At 40.2% G+C, this 15,359-nt stretch overlaps 1 protein-coding gene across 4 annotated transcripts in view; it reads left to right on the forward strand.

Moving 5' to 3' along the window:
* The window catches only part of Virma (vir like m6A methyltransferase associated), a 62,123-nt gene that overhangs the window by 3,334 nt on the left and 43,430 nt on the right, over positions 1-15,359 (forward strand). For 3 of the 4 annotated variants that reach the window (XM_048359259.1, XM_048359261.1, XM_048359260.1), the window contains exons 2-6: positions 761-876; positions 8,406-8,492; positions 12,131-12,179; positions 13,566-13,734; positions 14,316-14,438. In XM_048359259.1, coding sequence (XP_048215216.1) covers positions 761-876; positions 8,406-8,492; positions 12,131-12,179; positions 13,566-13,734; positions 14,316-14,438 — 544 coding nt within the window. Of the gene's footprint in view, positions 1-760; positions 877-8,405; positions 8,493-12,130; positions 12,180-13,565; positions 13,735-14,315; positions 14,439-15,359 lie in introns of those variants that run through there. The other variant, XM_048359263.1, reaches the window with a different exon arrangement.

A 15,359-nucleotide genomic window follows, 5' to 3' on the forward strand; every position in this document is an offset into this window, starting at 1 on the left:
AAACAAAAAGCAAATTCACTGGGTGCTGGTGGCTCATGGCTGTAATCCTAGCTATCCAGAAAGGCTAAGATCTGAGGACTGCAGTTTGAAACGAGTCCAGGCAGGAAAGTCTGTGAAACTTTTTTTTTTTTTTTGTCATGGGGCTTGAACTCTGGGCGTGGGTGTTGTCCTGAGCTCTTTTGCTCAAGGCTAGTGCTCTGCCACTTTGAACTACAGAGCCATCTCCAGTTTTCTGGTGGTTAATTGGAGATAAGAGTCTCACAGATTTTCTTACTTGGGCTGTCTTCAAACCGAGATCCTCAGATCTTAGCCTCCTGAGTAGTTTGGATTACAGGTATGAGCCCCCAGACCTCAGCCTGGGAACAGAGTTCAAGCCCCAGGACTGGCAAAACAACAACAACAAAAAAAATCCAGAAATTCAGGATTTTGAAAGGTAACTGGTTTCACACAAGGGATTGTGGTGGACTCTAGTGGTCTAAGGAAAACATCAGTAGAGAACTAAGTGCACTACAAAGCGTTTTATACTGAGAGGCTCAAAACATGTATTTAATAACATGGACTCTGTTTATGTTTTAGTATTCAGGGATCCAACCTGGGACTTGTCACGTGCTAGTCAAACACTACAACTTCAGCTACATCTCTGTTTTAAGGTTATTTGTGATATTTGAATGAAGAAAGCTAAATAAAAGATAAGTGTATTTTCAGTTGGAAAAGACTGCTTTACTTATACTTTGCCCATTTCCTCCTTTTCTTTTTAAAGCAAAGTTCTCATATAGATGTGGTTCGCTTTCCATGTGTTGTTTATATAAATGAAGTCCGAGTCATACCCCCAGGAGTAAGAGCCCATAGTAGCCTACCTGACAACAGAGCATATGGGTAAGTCAAGTCCTCTTTGTAAAACTACTTTGACTAAGACTAATATACACATATTAGTGCTGGGAGTAAAGGTGTGGCTCAAGTGGTAGAGCACCAGTCTTGAGCATTGAGCAAAAAAGCTAAGCAAGAATGAGAGGGCCTGAGTTCAAGCCCCAGGACAGGCACTAAAACAACAATAACAAAAAAGAAAATGATTGAATATATATTGTGCTGGGGATCAAATCCATTTCATTATACTTGTTAGCCAAACACTCTATCACTGACCTATTTTCTCTGCCCCAAATGAAGTGTTTTTGACTTGCCTTTTTCCTTTTAAAGTAATTAAGGATTAATTTGAATACATATATATTTTTCTTTTCTTTTTTTATGTTTGTCATGGGGCTTGAACTATGGACCTGGGCGCTGTTCCTGAGCTCTTCAGCACAAGGCTAGCTCTACCACTTGAGCCACAGTGCCACTTCAGGTTTTCTGGTGGTTAATTGGAGATAAGAGTCTCACGGGGGGCTGGGAATATGGCCTAGTGGCAAGAGTGCTTGCCTCGTATATGTGAAGCCTTGGGTTCGATCCCCCAGCACCACATATATAGAAAACGGCCAGAAGTGGCACTGTGGCTCAAGTGGCACAGTGCTAGCCTTGAGCAAAAAGAAGCCAGGGACCGTGCTAAGGCCCAGGACTGGCAACAACAACAACAAAAAAGAGTGTCACGGAGACTTTCCTGCCTGGGCTGGCTTTGAACCGGGATCTTCAGATCTCAGCCTCTTGAGTAGCTCCATGAGCCACTGGCACCTAGCACTATAGTTTCGTTTTATTTTGTTTTTTGCCAGTCCTGGGGCTTGAACTCAGGGCCTGAGCACTGTCCCTGGCTTCTTTTTGCTCAAGGCTAGCACTCTACCACTTAAGCCACAGCACCACTTCTAGCTTTTTCCATACATATGGTGCTGAGGAATCGAACCCAGGGCTTCATGTATATGAGGTAAGCACTCTACCACTAGGCCATATTCCCAACCCCCTGGCAATATATTTTTATTATACTCTTTTTCTCTCTCTTCTTTTCATTTGCTACTGATACTTGAATTTAGGATCTCTTAGCTATTCTTCCCTCCTTCCCTCCCCATTTTTTAAATTTTATTTTGAGATGGGTTTTCGCTAATTTACCCAAGCTGACTTTTTCTTTTTTTTTTGCTGGTCCTGGGGCTTGAATTCAGGGTCTAGGTGCTGTCCCTGAGCCTCTTTGCACTCAAGGCTAGGGCTCTACCACTTGAGCCACAGTGCTACTTTTGACTTTTTGGTGATTGGAGATAAGAGTCTCATGGACTTTTCTGTCCAGGCCAGGTTTGCACTGTGAGCCTCAGATTTCTTCCTCCTGAATAGCTAGGATTGCAGGCATAAGGCACCCAGCTGCTTTTTCTTCAGTTCTGTGTGATATAAAATGTAAAATTATTGGAGCTGACAGAGTGGCTTAAATGGTAGAATACCTACCTAACAAGTGTGAGGTACTGAATTGAACTACTACCAGAAAAAAAAAAAATTCAGAGATGGAGGTATAGGTAACTTTAACAACTAATATCAAAGAGAGGAATGTGATCTTTATTGCAATATGAATAATTATTTTCCAATTTTAATTGCACAGGTTAGAGACAAATTAGTTTTATATATCAATGTATTTCATTTTATTGATGTTATGAATAATTTAATTTCTATCATGTGAAAAAATCTACTTATGAGTATTATTGGACAGATTCAGAGTTAAAAGGGAAAAGTGTTGGTCTTTTTTTTTTTTTGCCAGTCCTGGGCCTTGGACTCAGGGCCTGAGCACTGTCCCTGGCTTCTTTTTGCTCAAGGCTAGCACTCTGCCACTTCAGTCACAGCACCACTTCTGGCCATTTTCTGTATATGTGGTGCTGGGGAATCGAACCCAGGGCTTCAAGTATACGAGGCAAGCGCTCTTGCCACTAGGCCATATCCCCAGCCCTGGGGAAAAGTGTTTATATATAAAATCTTCAGAGGTGTCAGCCTGGGCAGGAATGTTTATGAGACTCTTGTCTCTACTTACCCACAAAAATCTGGAAGTGGAGCTGTGGATCAAGTGGTAGAGAGCTAGCCTGAGCACAAAAGTTCAGGGATAGCACCCAGTCCTAGAGTTTAAGCCCCACGACTGACAGAAAGAAAAAGAAACTGAAAACTTATGTCTTCATTCTATACATTTTCTCATACTTATCAGCAAAGGGAAATAAGTGTTTATAAAATAGAAAAGCTGGAAAATGATAGTATATCCAATAGGCTTCTCAGGCTTCTCTCGTTATACTGTTTTGGTCAGGAAAGGTCTATTTGGTTATCAGTTTATTTGTTGGTCATAGGACTTGAACTCAGGGCCTGGGTGCTATCCCTGAGCTCTTACTCAAGGCTAGTGCTCTACCATTTTGAGCCACAGCTCCACTTCTGGTTTTCTGGTGGTTAATTGGAGATAATTTTCTTTTTGGTTGATTGTGGGGCTTGAACTCAGGGCCTGGGTGCTGTCCCTGAACCTCTTTGTGCTCAAGGCTACTGTTCTGCCACTTGGGCCATGGTGTGTCACTTCTGGCTTTTGAGTGGTTAATTGGAGATAAAAGTCTCATAGGGACTTTTCTGCTCTGGCTGCCTTTAAACTGAGATCTTCAGATCTCAGCCCCCTGAGTAGCTAGGATTACAGGTGTGAGGCACCAGTATCTGGCTGTCATAAGAGTTTTCATCCTGGACTGGCTTTTCTTTTTGTCAGTTGTGAGGCTTGAACTCAGAGCCTAGGCACTGTCCTTGAATTCTTTTGCTTAAGGCTAGTGCTCTACCACTTTAAGCCACAGTGCCACTGCCTATTTTCTGACGGTGAATTGAAGCTAAGAGTTTCATGGACTTTCTTGCCCTGGCTTGCTTTGAACTGACATCCTCAGATCTCAGCCTCCTGAGCAGTTAGGATTATAGGAGTGAGCCAACAGTGCCCAGCCTGTTTTATCTATTTCTAAAAATTTAATTATACAAGAGGGTTTTAATTCCATAAGTTAGATTTTGAATGTAGTGCACTTTGATCAGTTTCATCCTATTTATTGTTCTCCCACATCCTTCCCAATCCCATCCATACTCTCAAGATAAGTGGTTCTATATTCACATGTACATTTAATAATGACCATTCATTTAACCTTTCACCATTCACCTGCTTCCCCCCTGCCCCATTTCATCTCCCCCTAACAAAACCATGCTTCAGCTTTCTGATACTCATGTTTAGTACTGTTCATTAGTTGTTCAGAGGAACTATACCATTTGAATCCTCCCTTCAATATACCATCTTTCAATTTATTTGTATATATCTATATCTGTATATGTTTTCATATATGTTTATTGTTTAGATCTAACTTGTATATGCGAGAGAAAACATCTGCCATTTGTCTCTGTCAGCCTGAGTTACTTCATGTAACAAAATGTTTTCTAAGATTTTTTTTTGTGTGTTTGTGCTGGTACTTGAATTAAGGGCTCAGATACTGTCCCTTAGCTTTTTTCCCTCAAGGCTTGACAAAGTAGAGCCATAGCTCCCCTTTTTTGCTGGTTACTTGAAGATAAGACTCTCATGGACTTTTCTGCTTGGGCTAACTTTGAATAGTGATCCTCAGATTTCAACCTGGATTACAGATGTAAGCCACAAGTGTCTACCAATATTTACCACATTTTCTTGATTAATTCATCATTGTAGGGTCTCTGGGCTATTTCCATAAGTTGGCTATGGTGAACAGTGCAGCAGTGAACATGGATATGAAATTGTCATTACTCTAGCTTATCTTTTGGATAAATACTCAAGAATGGTATTCCTCAATCATGGGGCTTGAATTTGGGATCTGGGCATTGGCTCTTGAGCTTCTTTGCTCATGGCTAGCACTTTGCCACTTGAGCCACATCCCTGCTAGGATTTTATTGTTCATATTCTTGATGATGGCCAACCTTAGTGAGATGAGATGAAATGTCAGAGGTTCCTTAACCCTTCCCCCACCAGACTGTGGGGCTTGAACTCAGGGCCTGGGCATTGTCCCTTAGCCTTTTTGTGTTCAAGGTTAGCGCTCTACCACTTGAGCTACAGCACCACTTCTGGTTTTTGAGTGGTTAATTGGAGATAAGAGTCTCATGGGGGACTTTTCTGCCGGGGCTGGCTCAAACCACAATCCTCAGATCTCAACCTCTTGAATAGCTAGCATTATAGGTGTGAGCTCCTGGTGCCTGGCAGTCAGAGTTGTTTTGATTTTCATTTCCTTTATTGCCAGAGATGTTGAACATTTCTTTATTTCTTCATGAATTTATTAGCCCTTCTTTTGTTGTTGGTTTTCATTGTGTGCCAGACCTGAAGCTGGAACTCAGGGCCTAGGTATTTCCTCTGAGCTTTTTTGCTCAAGGCTAGTTAGTATTTTACTCCTTGAGCCACAGCTCCACTTCGGGCTTTTTTTGTGGTTAATTGAAGATGAGTCTCACAGACTTTCCTGCATGAGGTGGCTTTGAACCTTGACCTTCAAGTCTCAGCCTCCTTTAGTAGCTAGGAGTACACATGTGAGCCACTTGGTGCCTAGCTTGTTGGCTATTCTTAATTCTGAAGTTTCTGTTTAGTAGTACCTTTATTTTTTGGGAGTTTAGTTTCTTTAACTTCTTATATATCCTGGATATTAGGCCATTGTTACATGTATAGCTGGCAAAGATATCCTATTCTTTAGGCTGTCTCTTTAGCTTAGTAACTGTGTCCTTGTTGAGTAGAAATATTTCATATTCATGCAATCCCATTTCTCAGTTCTTTCTCCAGTTTGCTTTGATGGTGGAACTCTACTCAGAATGTTTCTGCCTTTGCCAATAGGTTCTAATGTTTCTCCTTCCTGTAGTCAGTTTTGAGGTTTCAGGTCTTACATCAGGTCTTTGAAGCAGTTTGAGTTGAAATTAGTACAATACAAGGTGAATGGCATCCAGCTTCAGTCTTTTTTTTTTTTTTTTTTTTTTTTGGTGCTGGTCTTGGGGCTTGAACTTAGGACCTGAGTGCTGTCCCTGAGCTTTTATGCTCAAGGGTAGTGTTCTGCCACTTCAGTCAGCTCTCTACTTCTGGCTTTTTGGTATTAATTGGAGATAAAAGTCTCATGGACTTTCCTGCCCAGGCTGGCTTTGAGCCATGATCAGCAGATCTCAATGTCCTTAGTAGCTAGGTTTACAGGCATGAGCCACCAATGCCAGGCTATTTTTAACATATTCTACTGGGTACATATTTTAGTACAGTGTGGAGGGGACTACATAATAGGCACCGTTTTGGAAGCTAGCTACCAGGGCAAGCAAAATGGATTTTTTTTTTACTATTAGTTACAATGGATAGGAGGTTTTATTACATTTTCTCTCTTCTCTTCCTTTTTCTTCTTTTTTTCTTGAATGACTATTTGTGTTATAATGACTCCAAATGTAACTACCAGAGCCAAGTGCTGGTGGCTCATACCTGTAATCCTAGCTGAGGATCTAAGGATCCCGGTTCAAAGCCAACCCCGGGGCAGGAAAGTCTATGACATTCTTACCTCCAATTAACCACCAAAAGCCAGAAATGGTGCTGTGGCTCAGGTGGTAGAGCACTAGCCTTAAGCTGAAAAGCTCAAGGGACAGTTCCCCGAGCCCAGAGTTCAAGTCCCACAACCAACAAAACCAACAACAACAAAAAACAAATGTAACTAGCAGAAATATTTTACAGATGGTTCTAAAACAATAAAAGGATGGATGGAGTATCACAGATATAAGAATCTGGAGGCTGGGACTGTGGCTTAGTGGTAGAGTAGTTGCCTTAACATGTGTGAAGTCCTGAGTTTGATTCCTTAGTACCACATAAACAGAAAAAGCAGGAAGTGGCGCTGTGACTCAAGTGGTAGAGTGCTAGCCTTGAGCAAAAGAAATTCAGGGAGAGTGCCCAGGCCCTAAGTTCAAGCCCCAAGACTGCCCCCCCCCAAAAAAAGGAATTTGGAAGCCTGAACTCTCAAGGTTAAAAGTAATGTTAGACAAATTGTACAAGAAATGTATGCACTGCCTTACGTATGAAACTGTCACCCCTCTGTACATCACTTTGACAATAAATAAGTAATTATTTTTTAAAAAGTAATGTTAGAAATCAGGTAATACTTGTTTAGCACACTTTTGTAAGTATTTTTCTCAAGATTCATAAACACATAGGTACAATTAAAATCCTTACAATTGCTCCATCTAAAGAGATTTCTGACAGCTTTTGATGTATTGCTTTTTAATATATATTTGTGTTTATGTATGTGTGTATGTGTGTGTGTGCTGGTTCTGGGGCTTGAATTCAGTGTCTGGGTATTAACCTGAGCTCTTTTTGCTCAAGGCTAATGCTCTACCACTGAAGCCACAGCTCCCCATATCTTGATCCCCAAATCTCAGCTTCCTGAGTAGCCAAGATTACAGGACTGAGCCCCAGTGCCTTTCGTGTGTGTGTGTGTGTGTGTGTGTGTGTGTGTGTGTGTGTGTGTGTGTGTTTTGCCATTCCTGGGGCTTGAACTCAGGGCCTGAGCACTGTCCTGGCTTCTTTTTGCTCAAGGCTAGCACTCTACCACTTGAGCCACAGCACCCCTTCTGGTCTTTTTTATATATGAGGTGCTGAGGAATCGAACCTAGGGCTTTATGTATATGAAGCAAGCACTCTACCACTAGGCCATATTCCCAGCCCCCTAGTGTGTTTTTGTAAATATATTTTATTACTACTTTTTTTGGTAATTGTTCTTACAGGAGTTTTATGTGTGTGTTTTTTTAAGTCACTTATAAAAGTCTAGTGCAGTTAACTAGATGTAATGGCATTTAACTGTAATTGTAACACGAGGCTGATTCAGGATCAAGAGTTTAAGGTGAGGGCTGGTAATATGGCCTAATGGCAAGAGTGCTTGCCTCCTACACATGAAGCTCTCGGTTCGATTCCCCGGCACCACATATATGGAAAATGGCCAGAAGGGGCGCTGTGGCTCAGGTGGCAGAGTGCTAGCCTTAAGCGGGAAGAAGGCAGGGATGGTGCTCAGGTCCTGAGTCCAAGGCCCAGGACTGGCCAAAAAAAAAAAAAAAAAGAGTTTAAGGTGAGCTTAAATTCCATCGAGAGAATCTATCTCATGACCCCACATTCTCCCCTCCCCTTCTCTTTTTGCTGTGGCTTGAAGCCTAGGACTCACACATATTAAATGCCCTGCCATTAAGCTACATGTCCATCATTAAAAAAAAATTTTAAGCTTAAGGTAAATGCAAAATAGCAGGTAAAAAACAATTAAAATGATACTGATGATTTAGTTTTTAATAATTTTTAAAGGTAACAATTGGCTACTTTGGGATTGGATATGAATAAGATTTTGCTAAGTATCATAGTTAATTGCATTTTTGCTATTTAGTTATGAAGATTATTATATCCTAATTCTAGGATTGCTCTTCACTTTTTACTAGCTATGACTTTTAATAAACAGTTGTTACAAAGGCTGACATTTTGATCTTTTTTTCTTTCTTCACAGGGAAACATCTCCACACACATTTCAACTAGATTTATTCTTCAACAATGTAAGCAAACCAAGTGCCCCAGTTTTTGATAGGTTGGGAAGGTATGTACCTGCTATGTAATTTCATCGGGAACTTCATGAGTTAGAAAGCAAACCAGTTTTGTTCTTCAGATAAGAAGAAAAGGTAGTATCTGGTGGCAGAACCAAGAATTCAAGTTTTAACTTTTTATCAATTGTCAATATGAAAGAAATGTCAGATTTGTAAGAATATGTTTATGTAATAGACTTAATTGTGTAAATTATAATTCATATTTTGTTTCCTTTTTACTTGTACATACATTTCTCCTTTTTTTGTGCTGGTCCTGGGGCTTGAATTCAGGGTACTTTTTTTTGGCTCAAGGCTAGTACTTTAGCATGAGTCCTATCTCTGCTTCTGGGTTGTTGTTTTTTTCTTTTTGGTGGTTAATTGGAGTCTCATGGACTTTTCTGTCCAGTCTGGCTTTGAACTACTATAGTTATATCTCAGGCTCTTAAGTAGCTAGGATTATAGGCATGCGCTATAGGTTCTCAGCCTATATACATTTCTTTCTTTCCTTTTTTTTTTTTTTTTTTTGCTAGTCCTGGGGCTTGAACTCAGGGCCTGAGCACTGTCCCTGGCTTCTTTTTGCTCAAGGCTAGCACTCTACCACTTGAGCCACAGCACCACTTTTGACTTTTTCTATGTATGTGGTGCTGAGAAATCGAACCCAGGGCTTCATGTATACGAGGCAGGCACTTTACCACTAGGCCATATTCCCAGCCCTACATTTCTTTTTATTATTATTATTTATTAATTAATTAAATTTTGTTGACAAGGTGTTGTGCAAAAGGGGTACAGTTACATAATAGGGCAGTGAGTACATTCCTTGTGATAGCTTACACCCTCGGTTTTTTTTCCCTTCCCTAGATCAGGCAGGCATATATACAATACCCAGTGTACCAAAAACATATACAGTGGGGCTGGGAATATGGCCTAGTGGCAAGAGAGCCTGCCTCGTATACATGAAGCCCTGGGTTCAATTCCCCAGTACCACATATGTGGAAAACGGCCAGAAGTGGCGCTGTGGCTCAAGTGGCAGAGTGCTATCCTTGAGCAAAGGGAAGCCAGGGACACTGCTCAGGCCCTGAGTCCAAGGCCCAGGACTGGCAAAAAAAAAAAAAAAAAAAAAAAAAAAAATATATATATATATATATATATATATATATATATACAGTAGCCACGTGGCATACGCCAAAGGAAATTCAGCTAGAACTTTAAATATAACGTCAACAATAGAATTTACTTATCCTTGTCTTATATGATCATACATATATAGCTTTTGAGCTATTGTGATCCACTGAGAGGTCTACTAGCCCTACATTTCTTATACAGGTGATTCATGTGGTTTGTTAGTAGCTATTTGGAAAGAATTGTTTTGAGGCAGGGGGCAAGACTGGAGTTTGAACTCAGGGCCTCACACTGCCAAGGCATTCGCTCTAACACTGAACCATACCTCCAGCCAGAAAAGATTGCCTTTTCTTTTCTTTCTTTTTTATTGTGGCACTGGGGTTTGAACTTAAGGCCTTGTACTTGTTAAATGAGCACTATATCCCTTGAGCCATACTCTAGCTCTGCTGTTGGATTTTTTTTTTTTTTTTTTTGGCCAGTCCTGGGCCTTGGACTCAGGGCCTGAGCACTGTCCCTGGCTTCTTCCCGCTCAAGGCTAGCACTCTGCCACTTGAGCCACAGCGCCGCTTCTGGCCGTTTTCTGTATATGTGGTGCTGGGGAATCGAACCTAGGGCCTCGTGTATCCGAGGCAGGCACTCTTGCCACTAGGCTATATCCCCAGCCCCTGCTGTTGGATTTTTTTGAAGAACTATATAAACACAGTGAAAGGTATTTTTTGTGTGTGTGTGTGTGTGTGTGTGTGTGTGTGTGTGTGTGTTTGTGGTTGTACTGGGGCTTCAATGCCAAGCTTTGTGCTCTTACTTTGCTTTTAGCTTGGCTTTTTCATTCATAACTGGTTCTTTACCACTTGGATCTCTTAGTCCAGCCTTTTTACTGTTAATTTGAGATAAGATATCTGCTCAGGCTGGCTTCTAACTATATAGTCATCAGATCTCAGCCTACTGAATAGCTAAAACTGTAGGCACTATAGTGCCCTATCAAAGCTAATGTTATGGGTCTTTTATACCATACTGATGCTAAATTTGAAACTCATGTCACTATCAGTATATTATATGCATGTTTGGAAATATCACAATAATTAATGTACATTAATAAAAATAAAAACAAAAATTTCTGTGGGTACATTTTCACATTTTACAAGATGAGAGTTATTTTTTTAGTATCACTATTAAGTAGTTCTACAAAGAAGTTACAATTTCATAAGTCCGGTTATGAGCATAATGCTTCTTGATCAATTTCTTGATCAATGATCATTCTCTTTTGTGTGTGTGAGCACACGCATGTCTGCATGTGCGTCCCATACGCGTGCCTGCTGGTCCTAGGGCTTGAACTCAGGGTCTGGGTACTGTCCCTAAGCCTTTTTTGTTCAAGGCTACCTAGTGCTCTACCACTTGAGCCACACTTCTACATCTCACTTTTTCTAAGAAGTTTATTATTATAAGAATCTCTTAGACGTTCCTTCCCCGGCTGGCTTTGAACCATAATCCTTAAATCTAGCCTTCTGTGTAGCTAGGATTATAGGCATGAGCCTATTTCCTTGCCCTCAGAGTTATTATCATTATTTTTTTTTAATGCCACGTCTGGGGCTTGATCTCAGGGTACTGTATTCTCCCTTAGCTTTTTTCCTCAAGGCTGACAGTCTACTACTTGAGCTACTGTTCCACTTGTGGCTTTCTGGTAGTTAATTGGAAATTAGAGTCCTATGGACTTCTGATTTTGAATCACAATCCTCAGATCTCAGCTTCCTGAGTAGCTGGGATTATAGGTGTGAGCCATCAGTGCCTGGTTGAATATTTTTTTAGAACTCATGTTAAAAATGAAAAAGCTTAAGGTGGAAACATGTTAAATTTCTATGAGGAAATTTATATTTTCTTAAACTTTATGAAATTGTATTGATAATTGAACCTTCTTTAAAAAAAAATTGCCATCCTGAGGATTAAACCCAGAGCCTTTGTCATGTGAGATAAGTGCTCACCAGTGAACTATAACCCCAGTTCTATAATGCTTTTCACAAATGTTGGTTCCAGTGTACACTTTTTTTTTCCCCCCAGTCCTGGGGCTTGAACTCAGGGCTTGAGCACTGTCCCTGACTTCTTTTTGCTCAAGGCTAGTACTCTGCCACTTGAGCCACAGTGCCACTTCTGGCTTTTTCTGTAGATGTGGTACTGAGGAATTGAACCCAAGTCTTCATGTTCTACCACTGGGCTATTGTCCCAGCCCCCAGTGTACACTTTTGTAAGACCGTAGTACAGTAGTTATTTACTGTGCCTGTAGATTATAATTGCCTGGAAGAATGAAAAAAATTACGTATGTCTGTATCCCAAACTAAAGTCATAGTCTTTATGGGTTTGACTTTTTTTATTACAGTTTTTAGGGAGAAGTAATTAAGCTCAAGAAGCTTGTGGCTAATTAAGTCAAAACAAAAATCTTAATGACATTTGTTTTGAATTATTGTAGCTAGAAAGACTTTTTCATAATTTGTGATGCTTGGTGTTTGTATGTGTGTGTTTATTTGTTTCTACTTTTTGACAGCCTGGAATATGATGAGAATACTTCCATCATCTTTAGACCCAACTCAAAGGTAATTATGAGAGTTATTTTCACCTTGTCACTGCTGACTATCCTCACTTTCCAAGTTTTTGGTTCACACAAATGAATGGTACAGAATTTGGTTCTAGTGCTTCAGAATATCATTTTCTTGTCTGTGTCCTCTTGCATCCAGATGTTATTTTAAGGTAGTTTTTATAAAGCCAGCCTCTAAAGAGTCTCAATATTTTTCTTCCTATTATTTTATACATGAGTCTTCAAGTGGCCAGCATTCTTGTCTTCCTTTTTAAAAAAATTTAGGTCAGGGGTAGGGGAACATCTGGCCCTCAGGCAATATAAAGCCAGTGAAATAATTTGATTCATGACAAGACCCACATATAGGCTTCACATTTACTTCTTGTATGCTTATCATTGGAGGCCCAACTCATCTTCCATCTTGATAATTTTGTCTGAGCTGCAAGTGCCCTTATAAATATGTAAATAGCCTTTGGGAGAAGAAAAATTCCCCACCTTTGATTTAGGTGGACAGGGTCAATAGATTCAGGCAGGCAACTTATTACACACTGGCTGTGTGCCTTGAGTTTTCTTTTTTTTTTTTTTTTTTTTTTTTTTTTTTTTTTTTTTTTTTTGGGTTTCAGGAGGTCTGCATCTCGAGATTGTAACTCAAGACTGCAGCCATGTTTTATTCTTAACTTCCAGCTTATATCCCTTGAGTTTTCTTAAAATAAACATTTCCTATTTCTTCCTTTTATATCATCAACATGCCTTGTTTTTTTTTTTATGTACCAAATGTCGTTCTAGAAGCATCTAATGGAAGATCTGAAATGCAAAAATAATTGTGACCTAATGTTCAATTACTCAGTTTGCTATTTAATTTTGGGGGCATAGTACTTAATTCTCTGCATCCTGTTTATTAAAAAATTATCTTCCTTCCAGTGGAATTTCTGTTTAGAGTTGCTATCAGTTCCTGGGCCTAGTCTTTGAGCCTTTTGTGTGTGTGTGTGTGTGTGTGTGTGTGTGTGTGTGTGTGTGTGTGTGTGTGTGTGTGTGTGTGTGCTTATCTTAGAGCTTGAACTTAGGGCCTGAGCATTGTCCCTGAGCTTTTGTGCTCAAGGCTAGTGCTGTACCACTTTGAGTCACAGTGCCACTTCTAGTTTTCTGGTGATTAACTGGAGATTAGAGTATCATGGACTTTCTTGTCTGGCCTGTCTTTGAACTACTATCCTCAGATTGCAGCCTCCTGAATAGCTAGGATTATAGGCAAGAGCCACGAGTGCCTGGCTTATCTTTGAGTTTCAGCATGCTTTTAAAGATGTTAGTTGAATTGTTAGTTGAATTGTAAACTAACTTAATTTCACTTTACTTCTAGTACATTTAAATATTAATTTGAAAGATTTCCTCCCCCCCAATTTTTTTTTAGGTGAATACTGATGGTCTGGTGCTAAGAGGCTGGTACAATTGTCTGACACTGGCAATATATGGATCAGTTGATAGAGTGATAAGTCATGACAGAGACTCTCCACCGCCACCACCTCCACCTCCACCACCTCCTCAGACACAACCAAGTTTAAAAAGGAATCCAAAGCATGGTGAGAATTGTAAATTTGATTTTGCCAGTGAAACTTATGTCTGTTGTAAGAAAGGCTAATTCAAATAACTTTTCTATCATTAGAACCAGTTCTTTTCTACAATGACTTGTGTTTATATTTATCTTCTATTAGATAGCTTTTAAATTTTATTTTTAAAGAAAATGTCTGTATTTCCCTTTTTTCTCTCTTTCCTTCCTTACCTCACATATCTTTCTTTCTCTTCTGCAGACCAGACATGCTAGGCAAATGATTTACAATTGAGCATCTCAGAGTTTTTCAAGTTGACACCGGATTTTCTTCTTTCTTTCTGCAATCCAGTGGCTATTTTTTTTTTAACAAAAGAATTGAAGACTAACTAGATAGTTTGGCATGTGTTCCTGGAACATTCATGTTAATGGTTTTTTTGTTATAGGAGTGCATTTCAAATTTGTTTGGATGGGTTGATTCTGAAGTAAAAGTAGCTTAATTTATTATCAGTAAATTCTGAAGATAATTCAAATGAAAAGCATTTTTCCAGCATTCATTTCACTATAACAATTTGAAGGATTTTTTTTTTTTTCATTTCTCTAATAACACTCTAGCTGATGGTGAGAAAGAAGATCAGTTTAATGGAAGTCCTCCAAGACCACAGCCAAGGGGACCAAGAACTCCTCCAGGGCCTCCTCCACCAGATGATGATGATGAAGATCCTATGCCTTTGCCAGGTAGAAAATCAAAGCTATGGAGTTGTTAACCCTCTCTCCCCCCGCCCCCAATTAGTGTTAATATAAGTGCTTTTTTTTTTTCTTCTTCTTTTTTGCCAGTCCTGGGCTTGGGCTCAGGGCCTGAGCACTGTTTCTGTTTTCTTTTTGCTCAAGGCTAGCACTCTACCACTTGGCCACAGCGCCACTTCCAGCTTTTTCTGTATATGTGGTGCTGAGGAATTGAACCCAGGGCTTTGTGCATGCTAGACAAGCACTCTACCACTAAGCCACATTCCCAGCCCCAATAAGTGCTTTTTCAATTGAAAAACTTTTATTTTTATTTATTTTTATTTTTTGGCCAGTCCTGGGCCTTGGACTCAGGGCCTGAGCACTGTCCCTGGCTTCTTCCCGCTCAAAGCTAGCACTCTGCCACCTGAGCCACAGCGCCCCTTCTGGCTGTTTTCCATATATGTGGTGCTGGGGAATCCAACCGAGAGCTTTATGTGTAGGAGGCAAGCACTCTTGCCACTAGGCCATATTCCCAGCCCTATTTTTATTTTTTGGTTCTGGTACTTGGGGTTGAATTCAGGGCTTTGCATTCTTGCTTAGCTTTTTCTCTCAAGGCTAATACTTCTACTTGTGACTTCTTGCTGCTTAGTTGGAGTTAAAGAGTCTCTTAAACAGATGAGCACTGGTGGTTTATTCCTGCAATCCTAGCTACTCAGGAGGCTGAGCTCTGAGGATTGTGTTTTGAAAGGAGCCCAGGCAGGAAAGTACATGAGGTCCTTACTCCAGTTAACCACTAAAAATCTGAAAGTGAACCTGTGGCTCAAGTGGTAGAGTACTAGTTCTGAGCACAAAAGTGTAGGGTTAACACCTAGGCCTTGCGTTTAAGCCCCATGACTGGCACAGATACCCCCCCAAAAAAACTTTCTCTTGAAG

Source organism: Perognathus longimembris, chromosome 12 (assembly GCF_023159225.1).
Source record: "Perognathus longimembris pacificus isolate PPM17 chromosome 12, ASM2315922v1, whole genome shotgun sequence".
Classification (NCBI taxonomy): Eukaryota; Metazoa; Chordata; class Mammalia; order Rodentia; family Heteromyidae; genus Perognathus; species Perognathus longimembris.